Source organism: Cervus canadensis, chromosome 18 (assembly GCF_019320065.1).
Source record: "Cervus canadensis isolate Bull #8, Minnesota chromosome 18, ASM1932006v1, whole genome shotgun sequence".
NCBI classification, from domain to species: Eukaryota; Metazoa; Chordata; class Mammalia; order Artiodactyla; family Cervidae; genus Cervus; species Cervus canadensis.
In genome coordinates, this window is record NC_057403.1 from 16096894 (window position 1) to 16117892 (window position 20999).

General features: G+C 59.7%; 1 protein-coding gene across 6 annotated transcripts; it reads right to left on the reverse strand.

The window, feature by feature from the left end:
- Positions 1 to 46: 46 nt before the first annotated feature.
- ARHGEF1 (Rho guanine nucleotide exchange factor 1) lies at positions 47 to 20502 on the reverse strand. 6 transcript variants are annotated; one of them, XM_043434960.1, is made up of 31 exons: positions 20290 to 20502; positions 15719 to 15761; positions 15531 to 15614; positions 14576 to 14689; positions 12377 to 12475; positions 12063 to 12105; positions 11576 to 11822; positions 10913 to 10942; positions 10565 to 10664; positions 10319 to 10415; positions 10208 to 10243; positions 9839 to 9976; positions 8810 to 8915; positions 8194 to 8205; positions 7154 to 7321; positions 6753 to 6898; positions 4786 to 4932; positions 4384 to 4466; positions 4022 to 4147; positions 3818 to 3932; positions 3592 to 3692; positions 3424 to 3501; positions 3133 to 3208; positions 2870 to 3037; positions 2274 to 2361; positions 2040 to 2126; positions 1620 to 1687; positions 1447 to 1533; positions 874 to 1037; positions 689 to 791; positions 47 to 426 (listed from the first exon to the last, which is right to left on the reverse strand). In XM_043434960.1, exons 2-30 carry the CDS (start codon positions 15746 to 15748, stop codon positions 708 to 710), a joined length of 2922 nt encoding a protein of 973 aa, XP_043290895.1. In that variant the 5' UTR covers positions 15749 to 15761; positions 20290 to 20502; the 3' UTR covers positions 47 to 426; positions 689 to 707. The 6 variants fall into 6 exon arrangements, with proteins under 6 accessions (XP_043290895.1, XP_043290890.1, XP_043290892.1 ...); XM_043434955.1 differs by lacking the exon at positions 20290 to 20502 and adding an exon at positions 19063 to 19283; XM_043434956.1 differs by lacking the exon at positions 47 to 426 and adding an exon at positions 433 to 606 and having other exon boundaries at positions 20290 to 20423.
- Between the last annotated feature and the right edge of the window lie 497 nt (positions 20503 to 20999).

Consider the following 20999-nt stretch of genomic DNA (forward strand, 5'->3'; position numbering starts at 1 on the left):
AGACGCCATTCTGGGGCCCTTCCCCACCCTCACACACTCAGACCTCTCCTTAGATAATATATATTAAAAAATAAACCTCCAATTCAGGGTATAAAAACAGAGCAAAGGCACTTGGGGGGTGGGGGTTGGAGGGTTTGGCCACCCCCCCCACCCAGGCAATACTGAGATGGCCCAGGAATGGGGGCCAGGTGGGGCCCCCCCGGAATGAAGCCCTGAGTCCCCCAAGTGGGAGGGAGAGAAGGCCAAAGCCAGTGGGAGGTGGCGGGGGGCAGTGATCCCATCTGGGCGCCCTCCACCCCCCAAGGCATGGCCCGGGGCAGCCCAGCTCCCTCTCCTCAGGCCCCTGGGGTTGGAGACGCTGGGTAGTCGGTGGTCTGGGTGGTCGGTGGTCGTGCGGTGGCGGGTGGCCCTCTCCTTGCGAAAGGCCTGGGGGCAGGGGAGAGGCAGGAGCAGAAGGGAGATGCGGAGAGAGATGGAGAGAGATGGACAGGGTGGAAGGGGAGGGTGGGGAAGAAGCACAGAAGAGCCAGAGAAACAGAGATGGAGATAGGAGGCGGAGTGGGGAGATGCAGAAAGTCAAAGATGGAGGGAGAGAAACGGACAGGGCTAGGCAGCTGTTAGCATCCAGTGGGGTCACTCGGGCACCTCCTCTCTGGCCTGTGCCCGGCTCCCCTGGCCCCCCACTCACCTGCCTGGGGCAGGGGGCCTCAGGTACAGCCAGACTGGGGGATGCTGTTCTCCCCAAGCTGAGACAGGAGGAGTCTCAGGCGGCAAAACTCCTCCTCCACCTCCTGGTTTTGGGGGATCATCAGTGAGAAGGGCTTCCACTTAGTCAGCCCCTTCCTCCCCACTCCCACCCCCAGGCCACACCACCTCCAGCTGCTTAATGGTCTCCTCCAGGCTGAGCAGCTTCTCCCGAATTTCCTGATGCTGCGTTGGGCTTGAGGGGCCGCCCCCTGGGACCCCATCCCCTTCGAGGGGAGGTCCTGCCCCGCTGTCTTCCTCCGAAGGCAACAGGAGCTGTTTCAGGGTCAGCACTGGACAGGGGTGAGGGGATAGAGTCAGACGTGGGGGGGGCGAGGGCTGGGAGATGTAGCTGGGGATGGGTGTGGGCCTACGGTGGGAATGAGCTTCTGGTTAGCCAGACCTGCGGGAGGGGCTGGGGGATGCGAGGAGGGGTGGAGGGGTGCAGGGGTGTGAAACTGGGGCTGAGGGGCAGGGCACCAAGCACAGAGATGGGCCCCGGGGAGAAGCTGAACTGAAGGTCAGGAAGGGACAGGGGCTGCAGGAGGCAGAGGGGCTTGGGGCCACCAAGGACGCTGGTGCAGCCTGGGGCTGTGCACGGGGTGGACTGGGTGGGTTTGCTTCCGGCGGCTGAGCACAGGCAGGTGGGAAAGCAGTGTGGGGGCAGGCGGTGGCCGCCCTGCGCAGGTGGGGCTGAGCTACCTTTCTGAAGGGCCTTGGCAGCGAGCTGGCCCTCAAGGCCTTGTCTGCAGAAGGGCAGGAGGGAGTTGAAGAGTCTCTCCATCCGGCCTGGGTTGGGGAGAAGGGGCTCAGTCCCTGCCAGGCTTCCTGTGGAGCCCCCCACTCCCACTCATCGCCCTTCTATCTAGGCTCACCATCCACTGGGGGCATCTCTCGGCTGCCATTGCCGTTTTCGGAGCTGCTAAGCAGGGGTTCACGGGTGCTGAGGGGAGCAAGTGCCGGGTGACCCCACCACCCTGGCCCTGGTGGGCAGCAGGGGCAGGGAGACAGGGAGCTGGAGGTGGGGAAGGCAGGGAGGTCCGGAGATAGAGACAAAGGTCGAGTTTGGGAGACAGGGAGACAGAGAGGCTTGGCCAGTGGAAGACAGAGAGGCCTGGATCGGAGACAGATGGGCCGTGGTGGGGTGGGTGCACACCTGCACACACCTTCACGTGCATGCACATAGACACACACGTGCACATGCACGCACATGGAGACTGGGCTGGAGCTCAGGTTCTGGGGACACACAGGGAGGCTGCCCCTTGACCTCTGGTTCCCTCCCCTGGCCCCCTCACCTGCTGGGGCTGGGCCGGTGTTTTGGTCGGGAGGTGGGGGCGGGGACCTTCAGGCATCCAGCAGTCTCGGTGATGATAGTACACCAGCTGAGGAGACAGGCCAGCCCCCTGGGCCGTCAGAGCCCCCAGACCCTGGGCCAGGACATCCCACCCCCACCCTGTCCCCAGAGACCCTGGGGCCCGGGCCTCCTTCTCCTCCTCCTCCACCCGCTCCAGGAATCCAGACCCACTCACATCCTCCTCTCGGACACCGTCTGCGCCACCAGCTCGTATATCTGGGCCTCATGGTCCCAGGTAAAAATGACATAGAAGGCTTTGTGATCTGCAGGGGGAGGGAAAAGTGAGGCTCAAAGCCAGGGTCACCCCAACATGCACCTGGGGAAATCCTCCATGACCTTAGGGCTCCCAGGACTCAACTCACCTACTCTGCCCCGGTCCGGAGCCCTCCCTCATCTAATCAGGAAATGACAGCCCTGTCAGCTCTACCTCCAAGACCTCCAGCACCCCTCCCACCACCATGGCCCCACCAGGTTTCAATCCCTGCTCTCTACAGCTCCCAAGATGGGGCCAGGGCATCTTTTCAAAATACTACTTAGAACTGGCAGCTCTTCTGTGCAAAAACCTGGGGGCAGTTTCCCATTTAACTTAATAAAATTCACAAACCAGCCTGGCACCCTGGCCGTGTCCAGTCCAGGGTCCGCCCCCCCTGCCCCCCCAAGCCTCAGCCTCAGGGCGGCCAGCTAGCCCCGCCCCCGGTCACAGAGCATGCGCGCCCAGCTCTTCGAAGCGTTCCTCCGCCATCCTGGGGACGGCCGTGCCCGGGGGCTCACCGGTGGCCACCTCGCGGGTCATGGCGGAGGTGAGCCGCAGCACCGGCCGCAGCATGGTCTTGCCGTCGGGCGTGGGCGTCAGCGTCCGGCTGTGCGACTTAAGCAAGAACCGGTCGTCCTGGCGCTGAAGCAGCAGCAGCAGGTCATCCAGCAGCAGCACGTGCACCTCTGCGGGTTGGGGGGCAGGGCTCAGCACCCCCCCCCTGACACCCTGGCCCCGAGGCACCCCTCCACCCCGCCCTGCTCGCTGCTCTGGCGCTCACCCACAGCCTTGTCCTTCGTTACCCGCCACGTCAGTGGGCCCTCGTGGATCAACCTCTTGCCGGTGATGTCTAAGTTCTGGAGGCAGGCAGGAAGGGGTGATGGCCGGTGAAGCCGATGGTGGGGCGGGGGAAGGTGGGGATGACCATGGGGGGTCGGTCAGGTCAGCTCATTCCCCGCTGGGAAATGAGGGGGGTGGGGTCAGAGCTGAGGGGCCCCTCTTGCTTCCTGGGTGTGCTATCAGAGAATGCCCAGGGTAGGGTGAGAGGAGGGGAGGGGAGCGGGGAGGGCACCTTGAACTCGCTCAGCATGGGGTCATTGCTCTGCCGCAGGTGGGTCAAATCCAGGCGCCTCTGATAATCCTTGAGCCGCTAGGGGCAGGGAAGGGAGGGTCACTGGCTTCCACAGACCACTGCATATGCACGCCCCACCACCCCTGCCCAGGGCCCCACCCTGCTCACCAGCAGGTCCTCCATGTCCCGAACGGCATAGTTGACGTGTTGCAGAATTTCCCGGCAACACTCGGCTGCCCGCTCCACTTTCTCCCGTTCTGCGGTCTCTTCTGTGGGGAAAGCGGAAGACCGGCCCCGGGGTGAACCCCAACCCTGGAAGCTCCGGGTCGCGAGGCCAAGGCTGGAGGCTGGAGAGCCAGGGTCCGGAAGGACGGGGCGGGGCCGCTCTTTCTACCTGTGTTCTGCGCGATGCTCTGCAGAAGCAGCGGGTACTTGGTCAGACGCTGCATCTCCGTGGGGATCATGTCCTTCAGCTGCAGCCGGCGGCACCGGGGCCGGCTCTCGGCGTCCTGCAGGAACGGCAGCGCTGAGACACCAGGACGCTGGCCCCCTCCCCAGGGACCCTGGGGCCTAGACCACCCCCCCCCCCCCACCTCACCTGCACGAAGGTACAGAACCGGGGTTCCTTGCGCTGTTTGCTTTTGAGCTGCTCTAAGGCGAATGACTGGCGGCTGCAGAAGCGGGAGGAGATCTTCTGGAACCACGAGCCCTCGGCACCATCGAACTACAGCGAGAGGCAGGTCAGGGAGGGTATCTCAGGTGGGATGGAGGTCAGGGCTAGAGGCCCAGACCCCTGGGGCTTGGATGCGGGTAAGGTTGAGACCCTGGGCCTGGGTCCCAGGTCCCCAGCCAGGCAGAGAGGGCGGGGCGGGGCGATGGGGAGGCGGGGCAGTGGAGGGGAGGGGCGGGACAGTTGAGGGGGAGGGGCAAGTGGGCGGTGTCTGGGCGGGGCTCTCTCACCCGGGCCAGCAGGACATCTCCGATCTCCTCGATGAGGTAGCCACTGTCCTGCCTCCGCTTCATCAGGCAATCAAGGAATAGGGCTGTAGGGAGCAGAGAGGAAAGGTGGTGCTCTGTCAGAGTCCCCGAGATTGGATGCAGAGCTGGTCGGGTGCTGGGGGGTGGGGGCTCGGGCTGCAGGTGGGTGTGTTGGATCCTTGGGGCCAGTGACTGCCCCCCCCCCCAACTCCCCGCCCCATGCCTGTTGATGATGTGTCCCTAGGAGGTGAGCTCTGGGGATCTGGGGATCTGGAGTGTGGCCCTCCCCAGTGCTAGACCAGAGGCTGCCCGGGGTCAACGGCAAGGCAACGGAACAGAGAGCTGGCAGGTGGAACGATGAGAGGGCCACAGTCCCGCACTCACAATGCACCTCGATGAGCTCGTCCAGGCTGGGGAAGATGGTCTGGAGCTCCTGCTGGGAGAAGTAGCCCCCGTCTGCCATGGGCTGATAGAAGAGTTCGTGGAGCACGCGGAGCATGCGCACATGGGCCGCCTCCGTCACCAGGAGCTCTGTGGGGACAGCAGACAGGAGGCAGTTGGAGTTGGGGAGCATGCAGACTCTGGGGGTGTGGGGGGGCCCTCTCAGAGGCAGGGTGGGGAGGGGATGGCACAAGGAAGGCTCTGGGTGGAGCCACTCGCCCCTGAAATAGCCACTGAGAATTCCTCCACCCCACTGCCTTTCCCATATGGCAGTTGCAGCCAGCCAAGGGGACCAGCAGTCCCAGTTTGCCTCATACCATGAGTTTCCCGGGACATGAGATTTTCAGTGCTAAAACTAGGTCGTGTGGGCATGCACGCTCAGTCATGTCTGACTCTCTGTGACCCCATGGACTGTAACCCACCAGGTTCCTCCACCCATGGGATTTCCCAGGCAATACTGGAGCAGGTTGCCATTTCCTTCTCCAGGGAATTTTCCCAACCCAAGAATCGAACCCGTATCTCTGGCATCTCCTGCATTGGCAGGCAGTATTTACCAACTGCACCACCTGGGAAGTCCCCAAACCAGGACAGTCCCAGGAAAATTGGGGACAAGTTGGTCGCCTCACTGCCTGCAGCTGCATTTCAAGTCTAACCATCCAGCAAGTTTCTCAGGCTGTTTCTGGCACAATGACTCTCTGACAGGTTGATGGCCTGGGATCCAGGGGGCTCCAGGGGGTGCATGCCTGAGTTCCAGTGATCCCTCAAATCCCCAGAGACTAAATGCACGATTTTGTATGTTAAGTATGCATATATTTCTGGTGAGAGAAACTGCCATGCTGTCCAATGTGGTAGCCACTAGCTATGCCAATAACTCTTAAATTTTGCTTAATTAAAATGAAATATAATGCAAAATTCAGCTATCAGTTGTGCTCACCATGCTTTAGATGCTCAACAGCTATTATGTGGCTGGTGGTTACCATGTTGGAAAGTACAGACAGATATTTATTGCATGTTACCATCATTCCAGAAAATTCTATCAGATGGAACTGGGAATGTTTTGATCATTATCCTCAGAAGGATCTGTGACCCAAAGGGCATCTAACCACTGCCCTAAAACTTCTGAATGAGAATCCTTCTCAACCATTAAATAACCTGTAAATTAACTTCCAAATGAGTTTCCCAAAACACTCTACATCTGGCAAACCTCTCTCAACACAATTTGAAATCACAGGGAAGAATTAAGACAAAAATGGTATCTCTCAGCTCAGAAGCAAGCATTGCTAAAAATATATTATCTTCCCAAAGTTTTCTGAGTGGGAATCTTTTTCTCCCCTGAGTGCTTAAGATCATAGTCGTAATAGCAGTCACAGCTGAATGCTCTGTCCCTGGACCCATCACTATGCTGAATGCATGAATCATCTCATCTTTATCTCTGTGGGACTTTTAAGGGAGGAGTTATCACTGCTCACATTTCACAAACAAGGAGACAAAGGCTTGTGCTAGAAATGCAACTTTTATAGACTGTTTCTGGCTGTTCACGTCAACATTGTCCCGCACTACAAAAAATTCTTTAGAGAGGATTTCCCTGGCGGCCCAGTGGTTACGATTCTGTGTTTCCATTGCAGGGAGAGAGCGTGGGTTCAATCCCTGGTCAGGGAACTAAGATCCCACATGCCGCGCAGCGTGGCCAAAACAGAATAAATTCCTTGGAAATGTCACTTCCAACAGCTGCCTTCCCATTCCTTCCCTGGGATGTTCTACAATTTAGCTAACAAATGGCCCTCTGAGAGAACTGGGCGGCCTTCAAGCTCTGGTGTAAGCAACAACAAGACGGCCATCCCCCTGCGTCTGTCTTTGCCAGAGGTGGGCTGTGTCCTTGGCCATAGTGGGCTGGAGGGGGTGGCACTCACCACTGATGACCTCCTGCCGCTTCACCTGGCTCCTAGGCAGGTTGTGCAGAATGTCCTGGGGGACAAGCTCTCGCCAGCCAGGCGGCTCCTCCGGTTCCAGCTCTAGTCCCGAGCGGCCCGGCTCCCCCTCGTCTCCAGGCTCCGGGCTGTGGGACAGAGGCCTCGTCAGGTGCCTGGCTCGGGGCATCCCAGGAAAGAGCCTTTGACTCCTTCCACGCCCATCCCCTAGGGCAGCCGAGCTGCGGACCGGCCCCCAGATCTCTGGAAAGCAGCAGCTCACCCCTCTCCTGTGACCACTGGAGGCCCACAGTGACCTCAGCATCCGATATCCCCCACCCTGGCCTCCCTGACTCTCCAGGCTGCCTCGGTGGATGCGGGGGGCAGGGCGGGGAGTGACGTACGTGGCTCGTCGGGCAGGGCCAAGCACGGCCGTGGCGGAGCTGGGGTCCATGTCCACGTCGCTCCGGGAGCGGCCCCCACCCCGGCCCTTAGCCCCGAGGCTGCCCCGGGAAGGCCGGCGGCGGTCACTCACCCGCAGGCTCTCTGAGCGCCCCAGACGCCCTGACAGCCTGGACCCCGAGGCCAAGGACAGAGTCAGGCCCGGACAGAGACAGGGAGAGACCAGGACAGGGAGAGACGGGGAGAGACGGGGACAGGGAGAGACGGGGAGAGACCAAGACAGGGAGAGACGGGGAGAGACCGGGACAGGGACAGACGGGGAGAGACCGGGACAGGGAGAGACCAAGACAGGAAGAGACAGGGAGAGACCGACCGGGACAGGCGGGGAGAGACCGGGACAGGGAGAGACAGGGAGAGACCAAGACAGGGAGAGATGGGGAGAGAGCAGGACAGGGACAGACCGGGACAGGGAGAGACGGGGAGAGACCGGGACAGGGAGAGACGGGGACAGGGACAGACGGGGAGAGACCAAGACAGGGAGAGACCGGGACAGGGAGAGACCGGGACGGGACAGACAGGGAGAGACCAAGACAGGGAGAGACCGGGACAGGGAGAGACGGGGAGGGAGACGGGGAGGGACGGGGACAGGGACAGGGAGAGATGGGGAGAGACCAGCACAGGGATCAAACATGCAACAGAAGAGAGGAGAGAGTCAGAAGGACCAGTGTAACTTCGGGGTGCAGGGGCAGTGGGGGGTGGTCAGAAGGGATACTGAAACTGGTGGGGGAGGGACAGGGACGGGGAACCCAGTAGGGAGCAAAGGACTGCCCCCTCCCTTCCCTGAGGCAGGGGGATGGGGGCAGAGCCAGGAGGCAAGGCGGGGAGGGGGGTTTCAATACTTAGCTCTTCGGCTGGGAGGGTGGTGTCCCCACCCACCCCTCACAGGGGTGAAGGGGAAGGGGTGGCCCCTGGGGGGAGGGGAGGGGCTAGGAGAAATGGGGGAGGGGCTAGCCCTCCCCCCACCCAGGGCCCAGGCACCCACCTCTTCCACTTTCTGGGGAGAGAGGGGGACAGGATCAGAGGTGGACCCAGAGGGAACCCGACTCACCTCCCCCACCCACCACAGGGTCCCCAAAGCAGCTGCACGAGGACTGGCAGGGGGCAGAGCCTGCCCCCCAACTGTGAGGAGGACAGGGCCCCCAGGCATGGAGCACAGAGGGCTGGGGTGAGGGAGGGAGGGGGCGCTGGGAGGCAGGAGCAAGGAGGCTGGGCTGGAGGCTTAAGAATGGGTGGGGCGGGTGGGGGGACGGAAGGAAGAGGGGGTGGTAGTGGGGCAGAGGGAGAGGGGCCAGGAAGAGCCGAGAGGGAGTGAAGTGGGAGAAGAGGAAGGGGGAGGAAAGGAGAGCAAGAGGGGGCAAGGGGAGAGGAGAAAAAAATTCAGTGAAAAAGGAAGGAGAGGAAGAAGGGAAGGAGAAAGGGAGGAAGAAGGAATGAAGGGAGAGATGGGGAAAGACAGAGCGGAGGAAGAAGGGAGAGGAGGCGAAGAGGGAGGATCAGGGCAGAGTGGAGACGGCTCGGCTGGGGACAGGCAGGTGCAAGTGGCAACACGACTCCCAACACGTACCCTCCCCCGCCCAGCCTGCGCCCGCCCCGGGCACCTCTCTGTGTCGGCACCCTCCTCCGTGGTCTCTGGGGGCGCTGGGGTGTCCAGGCTGGCTGGGCCCTGCGGGGGCGGGTCCCCCACTTCCAGGAGGGCATCAACACCTGTGGGGACCATGTGAGGGGGGAAGCAAGGCTGGCTGGAAAGCCCCTGCGGTGGTGAGACCCACACCCCACTACACCCTGGGGGCCTCCATTCCTTGAACCATCCACTGCCTGGCCAACACCACGTGGCTGCTCTGTATTTTAGTGGGGGACAGACAGATGGAAGCTGGTAGAGAATCTGCCTGCAATGTGGGAGACCTGGAATTGATCCCTGGGCTGGGAAGATCCCCTGGAGAAGGGAAAGGCTATCCACTCCAGTATTTCTGGCCTGGAGAATTCCCTGGACCGTATAGTCCATGGGGTTGCAAAGAGTTGGACACGACTGAATGACTAAGCACATGCACAGACAGATGGAAAGAGCTCTGAAAACAGGGCCCTGGGCAGCTAGGGCCCAGTGGGTGAAGATGTCGCAAAACTGAGGTGCCAGTCTCCCACTTGGAGAGGAGACTGGATGCCTCCACATTCATTCATTCTCCCAACACTCCACTGGGACTTGTGGGAAGAGAATGTATCCCATTTAGAGGGGAGGAGGCTGAGGTTCAGAGAGAGGAGGGGTTTCTAAGATCTGACATAAGTAAAATGCAGAACCAGGATTTGAACCCAGGCCCTGGCCAAGTGGCTTTCTGGGGGGCGTCACCCAAGGAGTGGGAGACCTTTCCATGGAGCAGCCAGGTTCACCATCTAAGGGGGTTGATCGGTCATGGACTTAGAGGGTTCTGGGAAATGAAACCATGGGGGCTGATGGGAAATGTAGTCCAAGGAGGTGGGGAAATCCATCACCAGGACAGAGGTCAGAGCTTAGGAGGAAAGCCGTGGAAAAGGTAAACCAGGGGAAGGAAGTGGTTATCAGTAACACTGGTGGCAAGAAGCAGGGAGGGCAGCGGACCAAGGGGCTGTTCTGCTGGGGGGTATAGGAAACTCACCTGGCTCCCGGTCAGGGCTGTCCCCAGACAGAGGGTGCAGAGAAACTCCAGGGGTGTCCTGCCCAGGGCCTCCGAGATTCCGGTCCCGGGAAGGAGCCCCCTGACCTCCCTTACGTTCTGTAAGGCCCGGCTTCTCAGCTGGGGACGTATTGAGGGAGAAAACTGAGTATGAGAGTCAAGCGACTCAGATCCACAAGGGCTGGGGGATCTAAGAGGCTAAGGTCCTCCCCATCACCCAGGAGACCCCTCCTCCACCCTCGGACCCAAGAGTCCTAGCCCCTCGCCCCTCCTCCCTCAAATCGTGTGGGTCCCCCCACCTCCCCTCTTAGGTCCCCAGGATGGATGATGCTCTAGATTCAGGACCATTACCATCAACCTCGACCTTCAGGTGTCGAAAATCTGGGGCTGAAACGAGAGATGGGACCGTGAGATAGGGGCAACACGGGGAAGTAGGGGCAGGGCCAAGGCTGGGCACCTCACCCTGGGGCTCTCCCCGGTTCCAGCGGGCGGCATCCAGGAAGCTGCTCAGGCCTTTCTTGGTCTTGGTCGGTTCATCTGACCGCCGGTTCCCTATCATCTGGGGAAGGGGGGGAGAGGGGGCTTGGCATTTCTGGACCGATGTCAACAGAGGGCTCAAACCTCAGGGGCATAGAGGTTTCCTGGGGTGGAGGGGGGAAGGCCTTCTCTGGGGAGGAAAGGGCCAGGTTTGGGCGCTCAGGGAAGCACCTTTTTCCGAAAGAAATTCCTCCCGGACTTCTTGTCCCCGCTCTTGGTCCGCACCCCAAGGTGCCGCATGTACAGGCTGATGGCGTTGACCACGGCGGCACTGTGGGGAGGGGACAGTGAGGGCACACGGACAGACACGCAGGGACCCTGCCGCCCCCACAGCTTCCCTCTGCTCACCTCCCACCCCAGCCCCACAACCACCTCCTGCTGAGCATCTGAGCAAAGGGAGAGAGAGGAGGTTCTAGGGAATGGAGCCGGGGCATGCAGCTCAACACCCAGGCCCCCAGGTAGACCACCCCCCTTCAGGCCCGTGACACCAAACTCCCTGCCGGCCTCTGCTTCCATCACCTCTTCTCCTCATCATTAGAGATGGTGTGCCTGTAAGAAGAAAAAGTCTGTGAGCAATGTGCTAAGCCTGGGGTCCCTGACTACCCAGCCCAACAGGTCACTGTCCCCTTCAAAGGTGGGGGGCACTCTGCCAAAGCATCTGGGATGGACAGTTGCTGGAGGAGAGACCCTCACTCGGGGCGGTGGGAGTTGCAAGGGCAGTCCCCAAAGCCCAGGCCTGAATGCAAGACCATGGATGAGACCTGGGAACTGGGAGGGACCCCCAAGCTGGGAAGGGAAGATGCAAAACCAGATGGGTGAAAATGCGAAGGCTTCCCAGGTGGCACCAGTGGTAATGAACCTGCCTGGCAATGCAGATAGACAAGAGACACAGGTTTGATCCCTGGGTCAGTAAGGGCCCCTGGAGGAGAGCATGGCAACCCATTCCAGTATTTTTGCCTGGAGAATCCCATGGACAAGAGAAGCCTGATGGGCTACAGTCCATGGGGTTGCAAAGAACTGGACATGACTGAAGCATGCACACAAGGGCCCCAGAAGTTAAGAGAGGAAACCAAATGCGTGGAAATGACCCCTGAAGCTGAAGAGGAAGCCTGGAAGCAGATGGGACGAGGATGGGATAGCAGAGGGTGCCCCCTGGGCTAAGGAGAAACCTGCCCCACTTACTGCATCTCCTCCAGGTGGGTCAGTTGCCGCTCAGCCAGATGCCGCTCCCGGGCCTCATAGCTGGCACGGTCCCGCGCCACCCAGGCCCCCAGCTGGGCCAGCTCCTGCTCCCAGGGTGTCATGCCCATGAGCTTCTTGGAGCGAAAGTCCTCCAGCTGCCGGACCACGGCTACCTGCTGGCTCTGCACCACCTCCTGCACAAACTGCCGCTGGAGGTCCTCAGAGAAGAGGTCAGGCCGCGTGCGGTCTGCGGGGACAACGGGGCCCGGGCTGGGGGCCAGTTCCCTGGGCCGTGAGTCCGCCCCTAGCCCTGCCCACCCTTGGACTCTGACAGCCATGCTTCCTTGGGCTGGGGTGGCCGTTAGAAAGGAAGGCATCTCCGCTGTCCAGGGACCGTGGTGTGAGCGTGGCCTCCCACCCCGGGGGGGGCTCCTGGTCCCTGCTCGCGACTTCTCCCTCACCCCAAAGTCCCCTTTCATTTCCTTACCAAGTTCAAAGGCCACGGGGGGAGGGACCATCACTCGCAGAATCTGCTCAGGAGAGAGAATGGAGTGAAGGGGAGGATGCAGAAGTGAAGGGGCAGCCGTGATGGGATGAAGGGATGGCAGCCCAGGCAGCAGGTGGGAACGGTGCTCTGACGGGAGGAGCAGTGGATGGAGAGCCAGGCTGGCATGAGGTCTCCCACCGGGCGGGCCAGGCCTCCCTTCACACTGTCCTCAGCAGGGTGGAGGTTGGGAGGAGCAGGGTGGCTGTCTAGGGGGTTGGGGATGGGGGACGGGGGCCCTAGAAGGGGTCTCTCACCGAGTGCTTATCCAGGAAGCTGTGGTAGAAGTCGATGAAGGCCTTCTTGAACTCCTTGGGGCCCAGGGAGCCGAGCATGTCCGCATGCAGGCAGCAGAGCTGCGGGACACAGAGCGTGACCCATCCTCTTCCCCCCCTCCCAAACCGCACTGCCCCTTGGAAAGCCTCGGGGTGCAAACCCTCTGGGAAGTGCTCCCCGATGTCCCGCATCCCAACACCCGACTCCCGCACAGCTGCCCAGGGCCACTGCACCATTCCCTTAATTTTCTCTCCTGTGAAATGGTTCTTCGGTCTGTCTTCTCGCTGCTGCTGCTGTTACAACCATCACCGCCCCCAGCTATACTAAGAGGGCTCAGTGCATCCCCGACACTGTCCAAACCCTCCACCTGCATTAATCTGTTCAACCATGGGGAGGACCATCATTATCCCGTTGTTGCAGATGAGAAAACAGCTAGCAAGTGACAAAACTGCGATTGGATTTCTGGCAGTCTGTCTCTGCGACTCTCCATCGCCAAGCAATACTGTGTTACTCAAGGGTGTGTGTGTGGCAGCCAGGAGGTTCTGATTCATCGGTGTCTCAGGGCCTAGCGCACAGCGGGGCTGATCACGTAAACAGAAGGACGAGTGATGCTTGCTCACTCATTCATTCGTCAAGCATTCCCTGAGGTTGCCTGTGGAGGGAGCCCTCTGCTGGCTGACAGTGGCAATGCTGTGGGGCCTCCAACCTGTCCTGGCTCCTGGCACACTCTCACTGGGTAAGGGACATGGTCTCAGTCGGCTAAGGACTCGCCCCAGTAATCTACGCCTGCCCCCTTCCCACCCCCCCCCCAAAAAAAATCAAAACTCCATCTGAGGCTAAGAGGAAGCAGCCCAGGCAACCACAACCATCTCCTGGCCGCTCCACCAGTCAGTGAGGTGAGGGAACGGCATGAGGACAAATCTCAAAACGCCAAAGGCCATCCGGGTCACGTTAGTCACACCCCTGACCCTGGCGAGGCCTCAGTTTCCACATCTGGAAAGGGACACAGCAACCAGCACAACCCCTGGGCTAAGTTCCAGGAGCTCAAGTTCCAGAAACACTCAGGCTCAGCAGGGGGACTCCTTTGCCCAGAAGGCCAGTGCCTTAGGCATTAGGGGAGGCTGCAGAGGGGACAGTCCTTTTCTGGCAATTTCCTGATTTCCTGTTTCTGATACTTTGGTGTCAGTCAATACAGCCTTCTCTCTGCCACCCCCAGGCATCCCTTTCCGCCACTTCCATCAGCCTCCTTATTTTCTGGAGGGGGCTTCCCTGGTGGTTCCAGATGGTGAAGAATCTGCCTGTTTTGTGAGAGACCTGTGTTTGATCCCTGGGTTGGGAAGATCCCCTGGAGAAGGGAATGGCTACCCACACCAGTATTCTTCCCTGGAGAATTCGATGGACAGAGGAGTCTGGTGGACTATGGTCTATGGGGTTGCTGAGTCAGACACGACTGAGCAACCAACACTACGACCCACATCCAGTACAGAGCAGTGCCCTGGTCTAAGCCCAACTCCCAGCCTATGCTGGGCTGCGTGGGGTCCTCACGGGACAGGACCCCAATCCACAGAGCCTTCTCCAGCCAGCACTGGGCCTTCTTCCTCCCTAAGCCACCTGCCGGGTTCTCTAGACTCTGCAGGCGTCTCCCAGACAATATGGCTCTGCATCCACACCTCCCCAGTATTTTCTGCCTGATACAAGTTTTCTGTAGCATCCATTACGTCCTCTGTGCCTCGTGGGCTGCTTGGAGCGGTCTCCTTGTTTCTGGACCAGGGCCTGCTGTGCTGCCTAGGCCCGAGAAGGCTACTGGCTTTCTCCCAACCACCAGCCCTGAAGCACTGACTGGAGGCACCTGCGGAGAATTAAGATTCTGGGGCTAAGGGCGCTGTCACTGACGAGTGATGCTGCCATGGGCACGGGAGGGCAGCCGGGGCACGGTTTTCCTCCAGGCTGCTGGATTCTCTGTTGCTCTGCGAGACTGCACCCTGCTTTGCTCAGAAATTTACACTGGCAGCTGCAACCTTGTCTGGACCCCATGGCGGGCTTCCTGGCTCTCAAGCTGTGTGCTCTGGGTCTCTTTCCCAGACCCTCGCGGGCCCAAAGCACTGAACACTGCGGCCGGTCCCAGCCCCGCCCCGTGCCTCTCCGGCCCCGCCCCCGTGCCTCCCCAGCCCTGCCCTCACCAGGGGTCCTGGCTCAAACTGCATGGCCACGTGCTGCAGGAGGGCCATAAGATGGGCCGGGCGCCGCTTCACCTGATCCAGGTTCTGGAACTGGTTGTTTTGTTCCTCGGGGTTCTGAGGGGTGGGGAAGGGAGTGAGACAGAGGGGAGCAGTGGAGGGGCTTGGGGCTTGATCCCCGCCCCTCTTCCCGGGCACCTTCCCCAAAGGACCCAAGCTGGGGGGGTGGGGGTGCTGATGGTGCCACTGCTGGGATGGTGGCCAGTTAGGGGGTGGGGAGGATGGATGAGACTTCATGTTCTAACGGTGGGTGGTGAGGAGAGAAATCAGGAGAGATGGAACGAGGATCTGCGCTGTCATTACAGGGAGTGGGCAGCGATAAAAACTGCGATCAGAGTAAACCGGCTGACAGCTTGTGCTGTAATATCGAAACGGGCACTGAGGATGGGGTGAGGGGATGAGGAAGGAGGTACTAGGAAGATGGGGGCTTCCCTGGTGGTCCTGTGGTTAAGAATCTGTCTTGCAATGCAAGGGATGCCAGTTCGATCCCTGTTCTGGGAGGACCCCACATGCTGCAGAGCAATTAAGCCCCGGCGCCTCAACTACTGAGCCCACGTGCAGGAACTACGGAAGCCCGCATGCCCCTAGAGCCTGTGCTCTGCAGCAGGAGAGAAGCCACCGCAATTGAGAAGCCCACGCAGGGCAACAAAGAGAAGCACCACCCCCTCACTTGCCACAACTAGAGAAAGCCCGAGCTCAGCAGTGAAGACCCAGCACAACCAAAAAATAAAGACATCCTTAAAAAAGAGAGAGAGATGGGCAGAAACAGGAGGCCAAATGACAGCATCAGAGGATGGAGAACAGGGTGTAAGCGGGAGGGGACGCTGAGGATAGGGCTTGAGGGCTGGGGCCCCGGGGAGCCTGAGACAGAGGCTTTTCCAGCCCGCCTCCCTCTCACCGTCTTCAACTCAATCTCAAAATCCTCGTCCTCTGCCCCGATGATGCTGACGGGCACCAGGCCGGGTCGGGGGGGCCCTGGGGCCTGTGGAAGGGGAGGGATGGCTTCAGCCCACATTGCTCCCCGCCACACAGCACCCCCCTCCCCCACCTTCCCAGTCTCCTCACCCCTCGGCCCTCTCCACTCACCGCCCCTCGGGCGACGTCTTCTGCCTCCATGGGCTCTGCCGGGCTGGGGGAAGAGGAGGGGCCGCGGTTAGAGGGGTGGGAGGCAGGGAGAGCAGGGCGGTTACTCACAGATTCCTGGCCCAGGTGCGAAGGTGAGTAAACAGCCTCCTCTCCCCCCCATCCTGGCCTCCACAGCTCAATGGGGCCTCTGTGTGGCGACAAAGAGCCCTTCAGAGGCCAGCCAGGGCGGGGAGCCCGAGGACAGGGAGCCGGGTGTGGGGGGGAGCTGGAGGACGGGAGCCTGGGTCCATGAGAGAGCTGTGGCCCAGGAGCCTGCGATTTGGGGTCCCCTGATGGAGGAAGGGCCTGGGGGCTCTTGGATCTAAGTAAGGGAGGAGGGGTTGGGGAGTTGGGTCCTAGGGGGGCAGGGCTTGCAGGCCAACAGAGTTGGAAAAGTTAGAGGGGAGCTGGGAGGGAGATAACTGGGGTGTGGGGGCTTGCCTCTGACCTGCGACAGACTTGGGGCAGGATGTTGCCTCTGAACCCACCAGCCCCACTTCCTGTGACAGGAAATCACAATGGCAAATCCCCCAACCCCCAGCTCTCTCCACAGAAGAAAACAAAACTGCAAACCCTCCTCCTTCAGGGACCAAGGGGCCTCGAAGCCACTTCTCTTCCTGGGGCCCTGGCATCTTTCCGGCTCCCATCCCAGAGAGTAAGGGACGGTTGTCAGATAGCTCATCCCCCCAGGTGCCTCTGTCTCCCTCACCCCACATCCACCTGTCCCGTCTGTCTGTCTGTCTGCCAACTTGCCTCTCCCCAGCCAGACCTCCCTGGCTGTCTCTCGCTTGAGTCTGCCTCCTGTCTTTTGCCTCTTTCCTCCCCGATTCTTCATTTTCTCTCTCCCTTTCTTCAGACCCGGCTCATTTTTTCCCACCATCTCTGCCTCCCCTCCCCCCACATCCGCTGAGGCCCCACCCTGTCTTCTCTTGCTCCCCGTCTTCCCTCCTCGCTCTTCTCGGCCTCTGTCTCCCCACGCCTGGTTCCTGCAGCCACTGTCCCCGCACCTGTCCGCGTCGCTCGCTGTCTCCCCCCTCTCTCTCTCCCATCTCTCGCTGTCTCTCCCATCTTGTCTCCCTTAGAATCTCCCCGTCCCTGTGTCTTCCCACTGACATCTTCGGTGTTCTTAATTAGTCTGACTAATGCCACTTGAGCCCGTGTGTCAGGCAGGAAGGAGCTGTGGAAACGGGTGGGGTGCACCACTGGGGTGAGGGGTGGCTCTCCCCACAGCCCAAAGCTATTTATAACCCTAGTCGCCTGAGTCCGATCCTTCTCCTCTTCCACTGGCCTCCTCCCTAGCACTCAATAAACGGCAGCCGGCCTTTTGACTCTGATCATTAAACAATGATGCCTTCTGGAGTGTCCAAGTGCCATCCTATGGGCTCACCCAAGCAGGCCTCATTTTGATTCTTTTCTATAAAGTGTGTTTGTCCAACATCCAAGCTTGGGTGACTTCAGATCTGAGCATTGTTAAACGTTCACATAAATAAAGTTGCAAACCAAGGCAGAAGAATAGTAGTAATTATTTATTATGAGAGCTGAACTTACACTGCACTTACAGTGTGCTAGGCACTGCTCTAAGTGCTTTTCACAGAGTAACTCACTGAAGCCTCATGACCACAAGCAGCCCTGTGCTGTTATTACTCCCATCCGAGACAGAAAGCCTTCACCAGGCCACCAGCTGCAGCTTCTGGACTGGAAGCCATGACCATGGACACGGAGGGTCCATGCTCATTCCACTCAGGGGTGGGTGGAGAAAGTTCGACAGAGGCAGGGGTAATTCCAAAAGGGCCAAGGCAAGGACACAGGTTTATCTGAGCAAATGCTTAGGTGCCAGGCAGGCCTCGGAACATGCACTTGATATGTATTACTTCCTTCATTCCTCATCACCACGACAGGAAATAATAGCTAACATGGAATGTGCACTAAGTGCCATGAAGTACAGTATTAGTGCTTGACAGGTATAAACTCAATCCTCTCAGTGACCCTGGGCAGTTTTCTTATTACTGCTATTATTCCCATTTTACAGAGGAGGAAACTGAGGCACAGCTTATAAGAAGCACTGCCAGGATTCTGACCCAGGCAGGCTGGCTCCAGAGTTTATGCATTTAACTCCCAGAATGTGCTGCTTTGAGAGCATGGAGAATCCGCACCCCCACCTTAGGAAACTGAAATCTCAATCAAAGCTGAGATACAGCAGGTCTCCCTATGGTATCCGGGTATGTGGACACTGTGATCTGGGCAAGAGTTCAGACTGGACTCAGCTGCTCCACAGAGGCCTGGGCTCAGAGAGGATTGGGGAGGAGGGTGGCTCCTTAAAAGATGGGGCATGAAGGAGTCCTGCAAAGTTAGAGTGATAGGTGGAAGCGGACAGATGGATCTAAAGGCAACTGACAAGGCCTGAGGTCCAGCAGAGAGGGTGCTGTGTGCATGGGGCTGTGGAGATGAGGGCAGGTTGACAAGGTCCTTAACAGTGGGGGTCCGAGAACAAAGTGGGCATGCGCAAGGACTACATGGGCGCCTGCGTATTATGCAGGGCTCAGGGTCTACAACAGGCTTTCCTGGTGGCTTGGACCACAAAGAATCTGCCGGCAATAAGGAGGAGACCGGGTTCAATCCCTGGGTCAGGAAAATCCCCTGGAGAAGGGAATAGCTACCCACTCCAGTATTCTTGCCTGGAGAATTCCACGGACAGAGAAGCCTGGCAGGCTGTACAGTCCATGGGGTCGAAAAGAGCCGGACACGACTGAGTGACTCACAGTTCAGGGTCTATAAGATATTGAGTGGATGACCCTGGTCTCCAAGAACCTCTGGGAGCCTTAAAGAAACTAAAACACAAAGTAGTCAAGGTTAGTCCTTGGAATGCATAAGGCTCCAGATTCTGTTTGACACATGGTGGTCTACAAGGATCCTTGGTCCACAGGATCGTAAGTACATAAGGGAAAGAAGCCAGTGTGTGGGACCTCTGGAGATTTAAAAGGGGAACAGAATTCTATAGGGGAGTTTGGTGGTCCCCGAGACCCACAGTCTACAAGGCCCCGGATTCTAGCAGATGCTACTGATGTATCGAAACCCCCAGTCTGTAAGGAGCTGCACCTCCACGCGGGGCAATCAGGAACCTTAGAGGGTCTGTAGGATCTATATGGAACGTGGCAGGTCTACACAAGCCCCAAATCATATGTAGGACGTGGCGGGTGTACACGGGCCCTAAATCCTACACGGGACTTGGCAGCGTGCATGGTCAGGGATGCTGGGGAGGACGTGCGGAGTCAGGGTCTGACGCCCGCGGGGGCCGCGTCCCTCACCTGCTCCAGGTCGGAGGCGAAGCACCGCAGCAGCCAGAACCGAAGCCTCCGCGCGCCGGCTCCGGGCTCCCCCACCCCCGACTCGGAGTCGCTCTAGCCAGCCCAGGGTCGGCCTTTGCGTCCACCTCCACTCCTCCTGCCAGCCGTTCTAGCCTGCTCCTGCCGGGCTCCAGCCCAGAAAACTCTACTCCTCCTTGCCGGCCGCTCTAGCTCTCCGCTGAGCCACGCAGGCCAGATAGGGCCGCTCTGGCCTGTCTAGGAGGGCTGGCGTTTCCGGGTCTCGACTGCCCCCGTCACTCTCCTGGGCCCCGCCCCCTGCCCCCCGCCCCCAGGCCGGAGGCGGGGATAGTTCCAGCCCCCAGATCAGTGTTCGTTCAATCCGAGTCGCCCCGACCCTTAGCCGTTCCCCCAGACTGGGGTCCCCGTCCTATCTCGCCGCCCTAACGTGGGACCACTTGAATTCCCAACACTTATACATTAATTCTCCCTGCAGTCCCCCCAGGCACCCCCGCACACTTTCTGCTGGGGCTGCAAAACAAAATCCTGGATTTTGCAAACAAAATCCTTTCCATCTGACATGCAGCGGTACCTGGAGAAAACTAAATACCTCTTCCCGGGCCTCAGTCTTCCCATGAGTACAATGGGGAACGATCTCCAGTTTTTGTCCCCTACAACCTATTTCCCAAGGTATAATTCCTGACCCAACCCAGAAAAAGACCTTTCCAAAAAATGCTTTCAAACGCGTTCTGCAACTTTCAGCTTCAAGACAGCCTATGGCCTATCGCCACTTTTCCTTTTGAGTGGCTCTAAAGTATGCGGACTTGGAGGACGGCGCTTGGCTAAAAGCACCTGCGAGTTCAAATCCCAACTCCACTCAGTCTCACGATGTGCGTGCCTTGGGACGAGTTGGTTTTACGCCCTGGGTCTCAGTATCCCCACCCGTGCAATGGGAATGATCATCCGTCCTCCGCCGGACAGTTGGGAAGTTCTGACCCCGGGCTTGCAGCCCTCATCTCACCTACCGGGCCCTCAGCAAGTATTACTTCTCCTCCCTTTGTCCCCTTTGACAGATGGAAAAACTGAGGCCCAGGGAGGGGCGGCTGCTGGCTGAGCCGGGCCGGTAGGAGGCCCCTCCACGGCCGGCAGCGCCCAGCCCCCTCCCTCCTCCTCCCTACTTCCCCTAGCAGCCTAGGGGAGGGAGGCCGGGCGGGGCCAGGGACGGTGTACCTGGTGTCCGCGCGGGGTGGTGACCGGCGGGGCGCCCGAGGTCGGGCTCGGCGATCCCGGGCCCGGTGTCCCGGCTCCCGCTTCCTGGCTCTGGCGGGGCAGGAAGTTGGGGCGTTTTTCCGGAGGCCCCAGCCCCGCCGCCCCTCCTTGCTTCCTGCCCGCGCCCCGCGGCCGCCCGGCACCTCCGCTTCCTTCCCCTTCTCGCCGCCGGCCCCGCCCTCCTTTCCCCGCTCCGCCCTGGACCTGCGGGCATCAACCCCACCCGGACCCCGCCCAGTTTCTCCCGGCTTTGTCAGTCTGTCCCTCCGCAGGGCACGGGCACCACATTTCTCAGATCTGCCTGACGTCGGCCATCACCTCCCTGGCGAGGCAGGGGGCCCTGCGTCCGTCTCCACCTGCGTGTGGCCGCCCCTGCTCTGAGTCTCTGTGTATCTCTTGGTCTTTTCTGTTTTTGCTTCTGTGTGTTTCTGTCCGTGTTCCTCTCTTTGCCTCTGTCTCTGACTCTCTTGCTACGTTGAGGTCTTTCCCTCTTGCTCCCGAGCCTCTGCTTCTCCCTGCTGTCTTTTCAACTCTTTGTCACTTTCTGTCTCAGAGGCTTCTCTCCCCATCGCTGGGTCTGGATCTTTCTGCATCTCCATCAGTCATTTCCCCATCTATTGCTTTCCTTAGAGTCTCAGGGGTCAGCCTCTCCATGTCCATTTTCAGTGGAC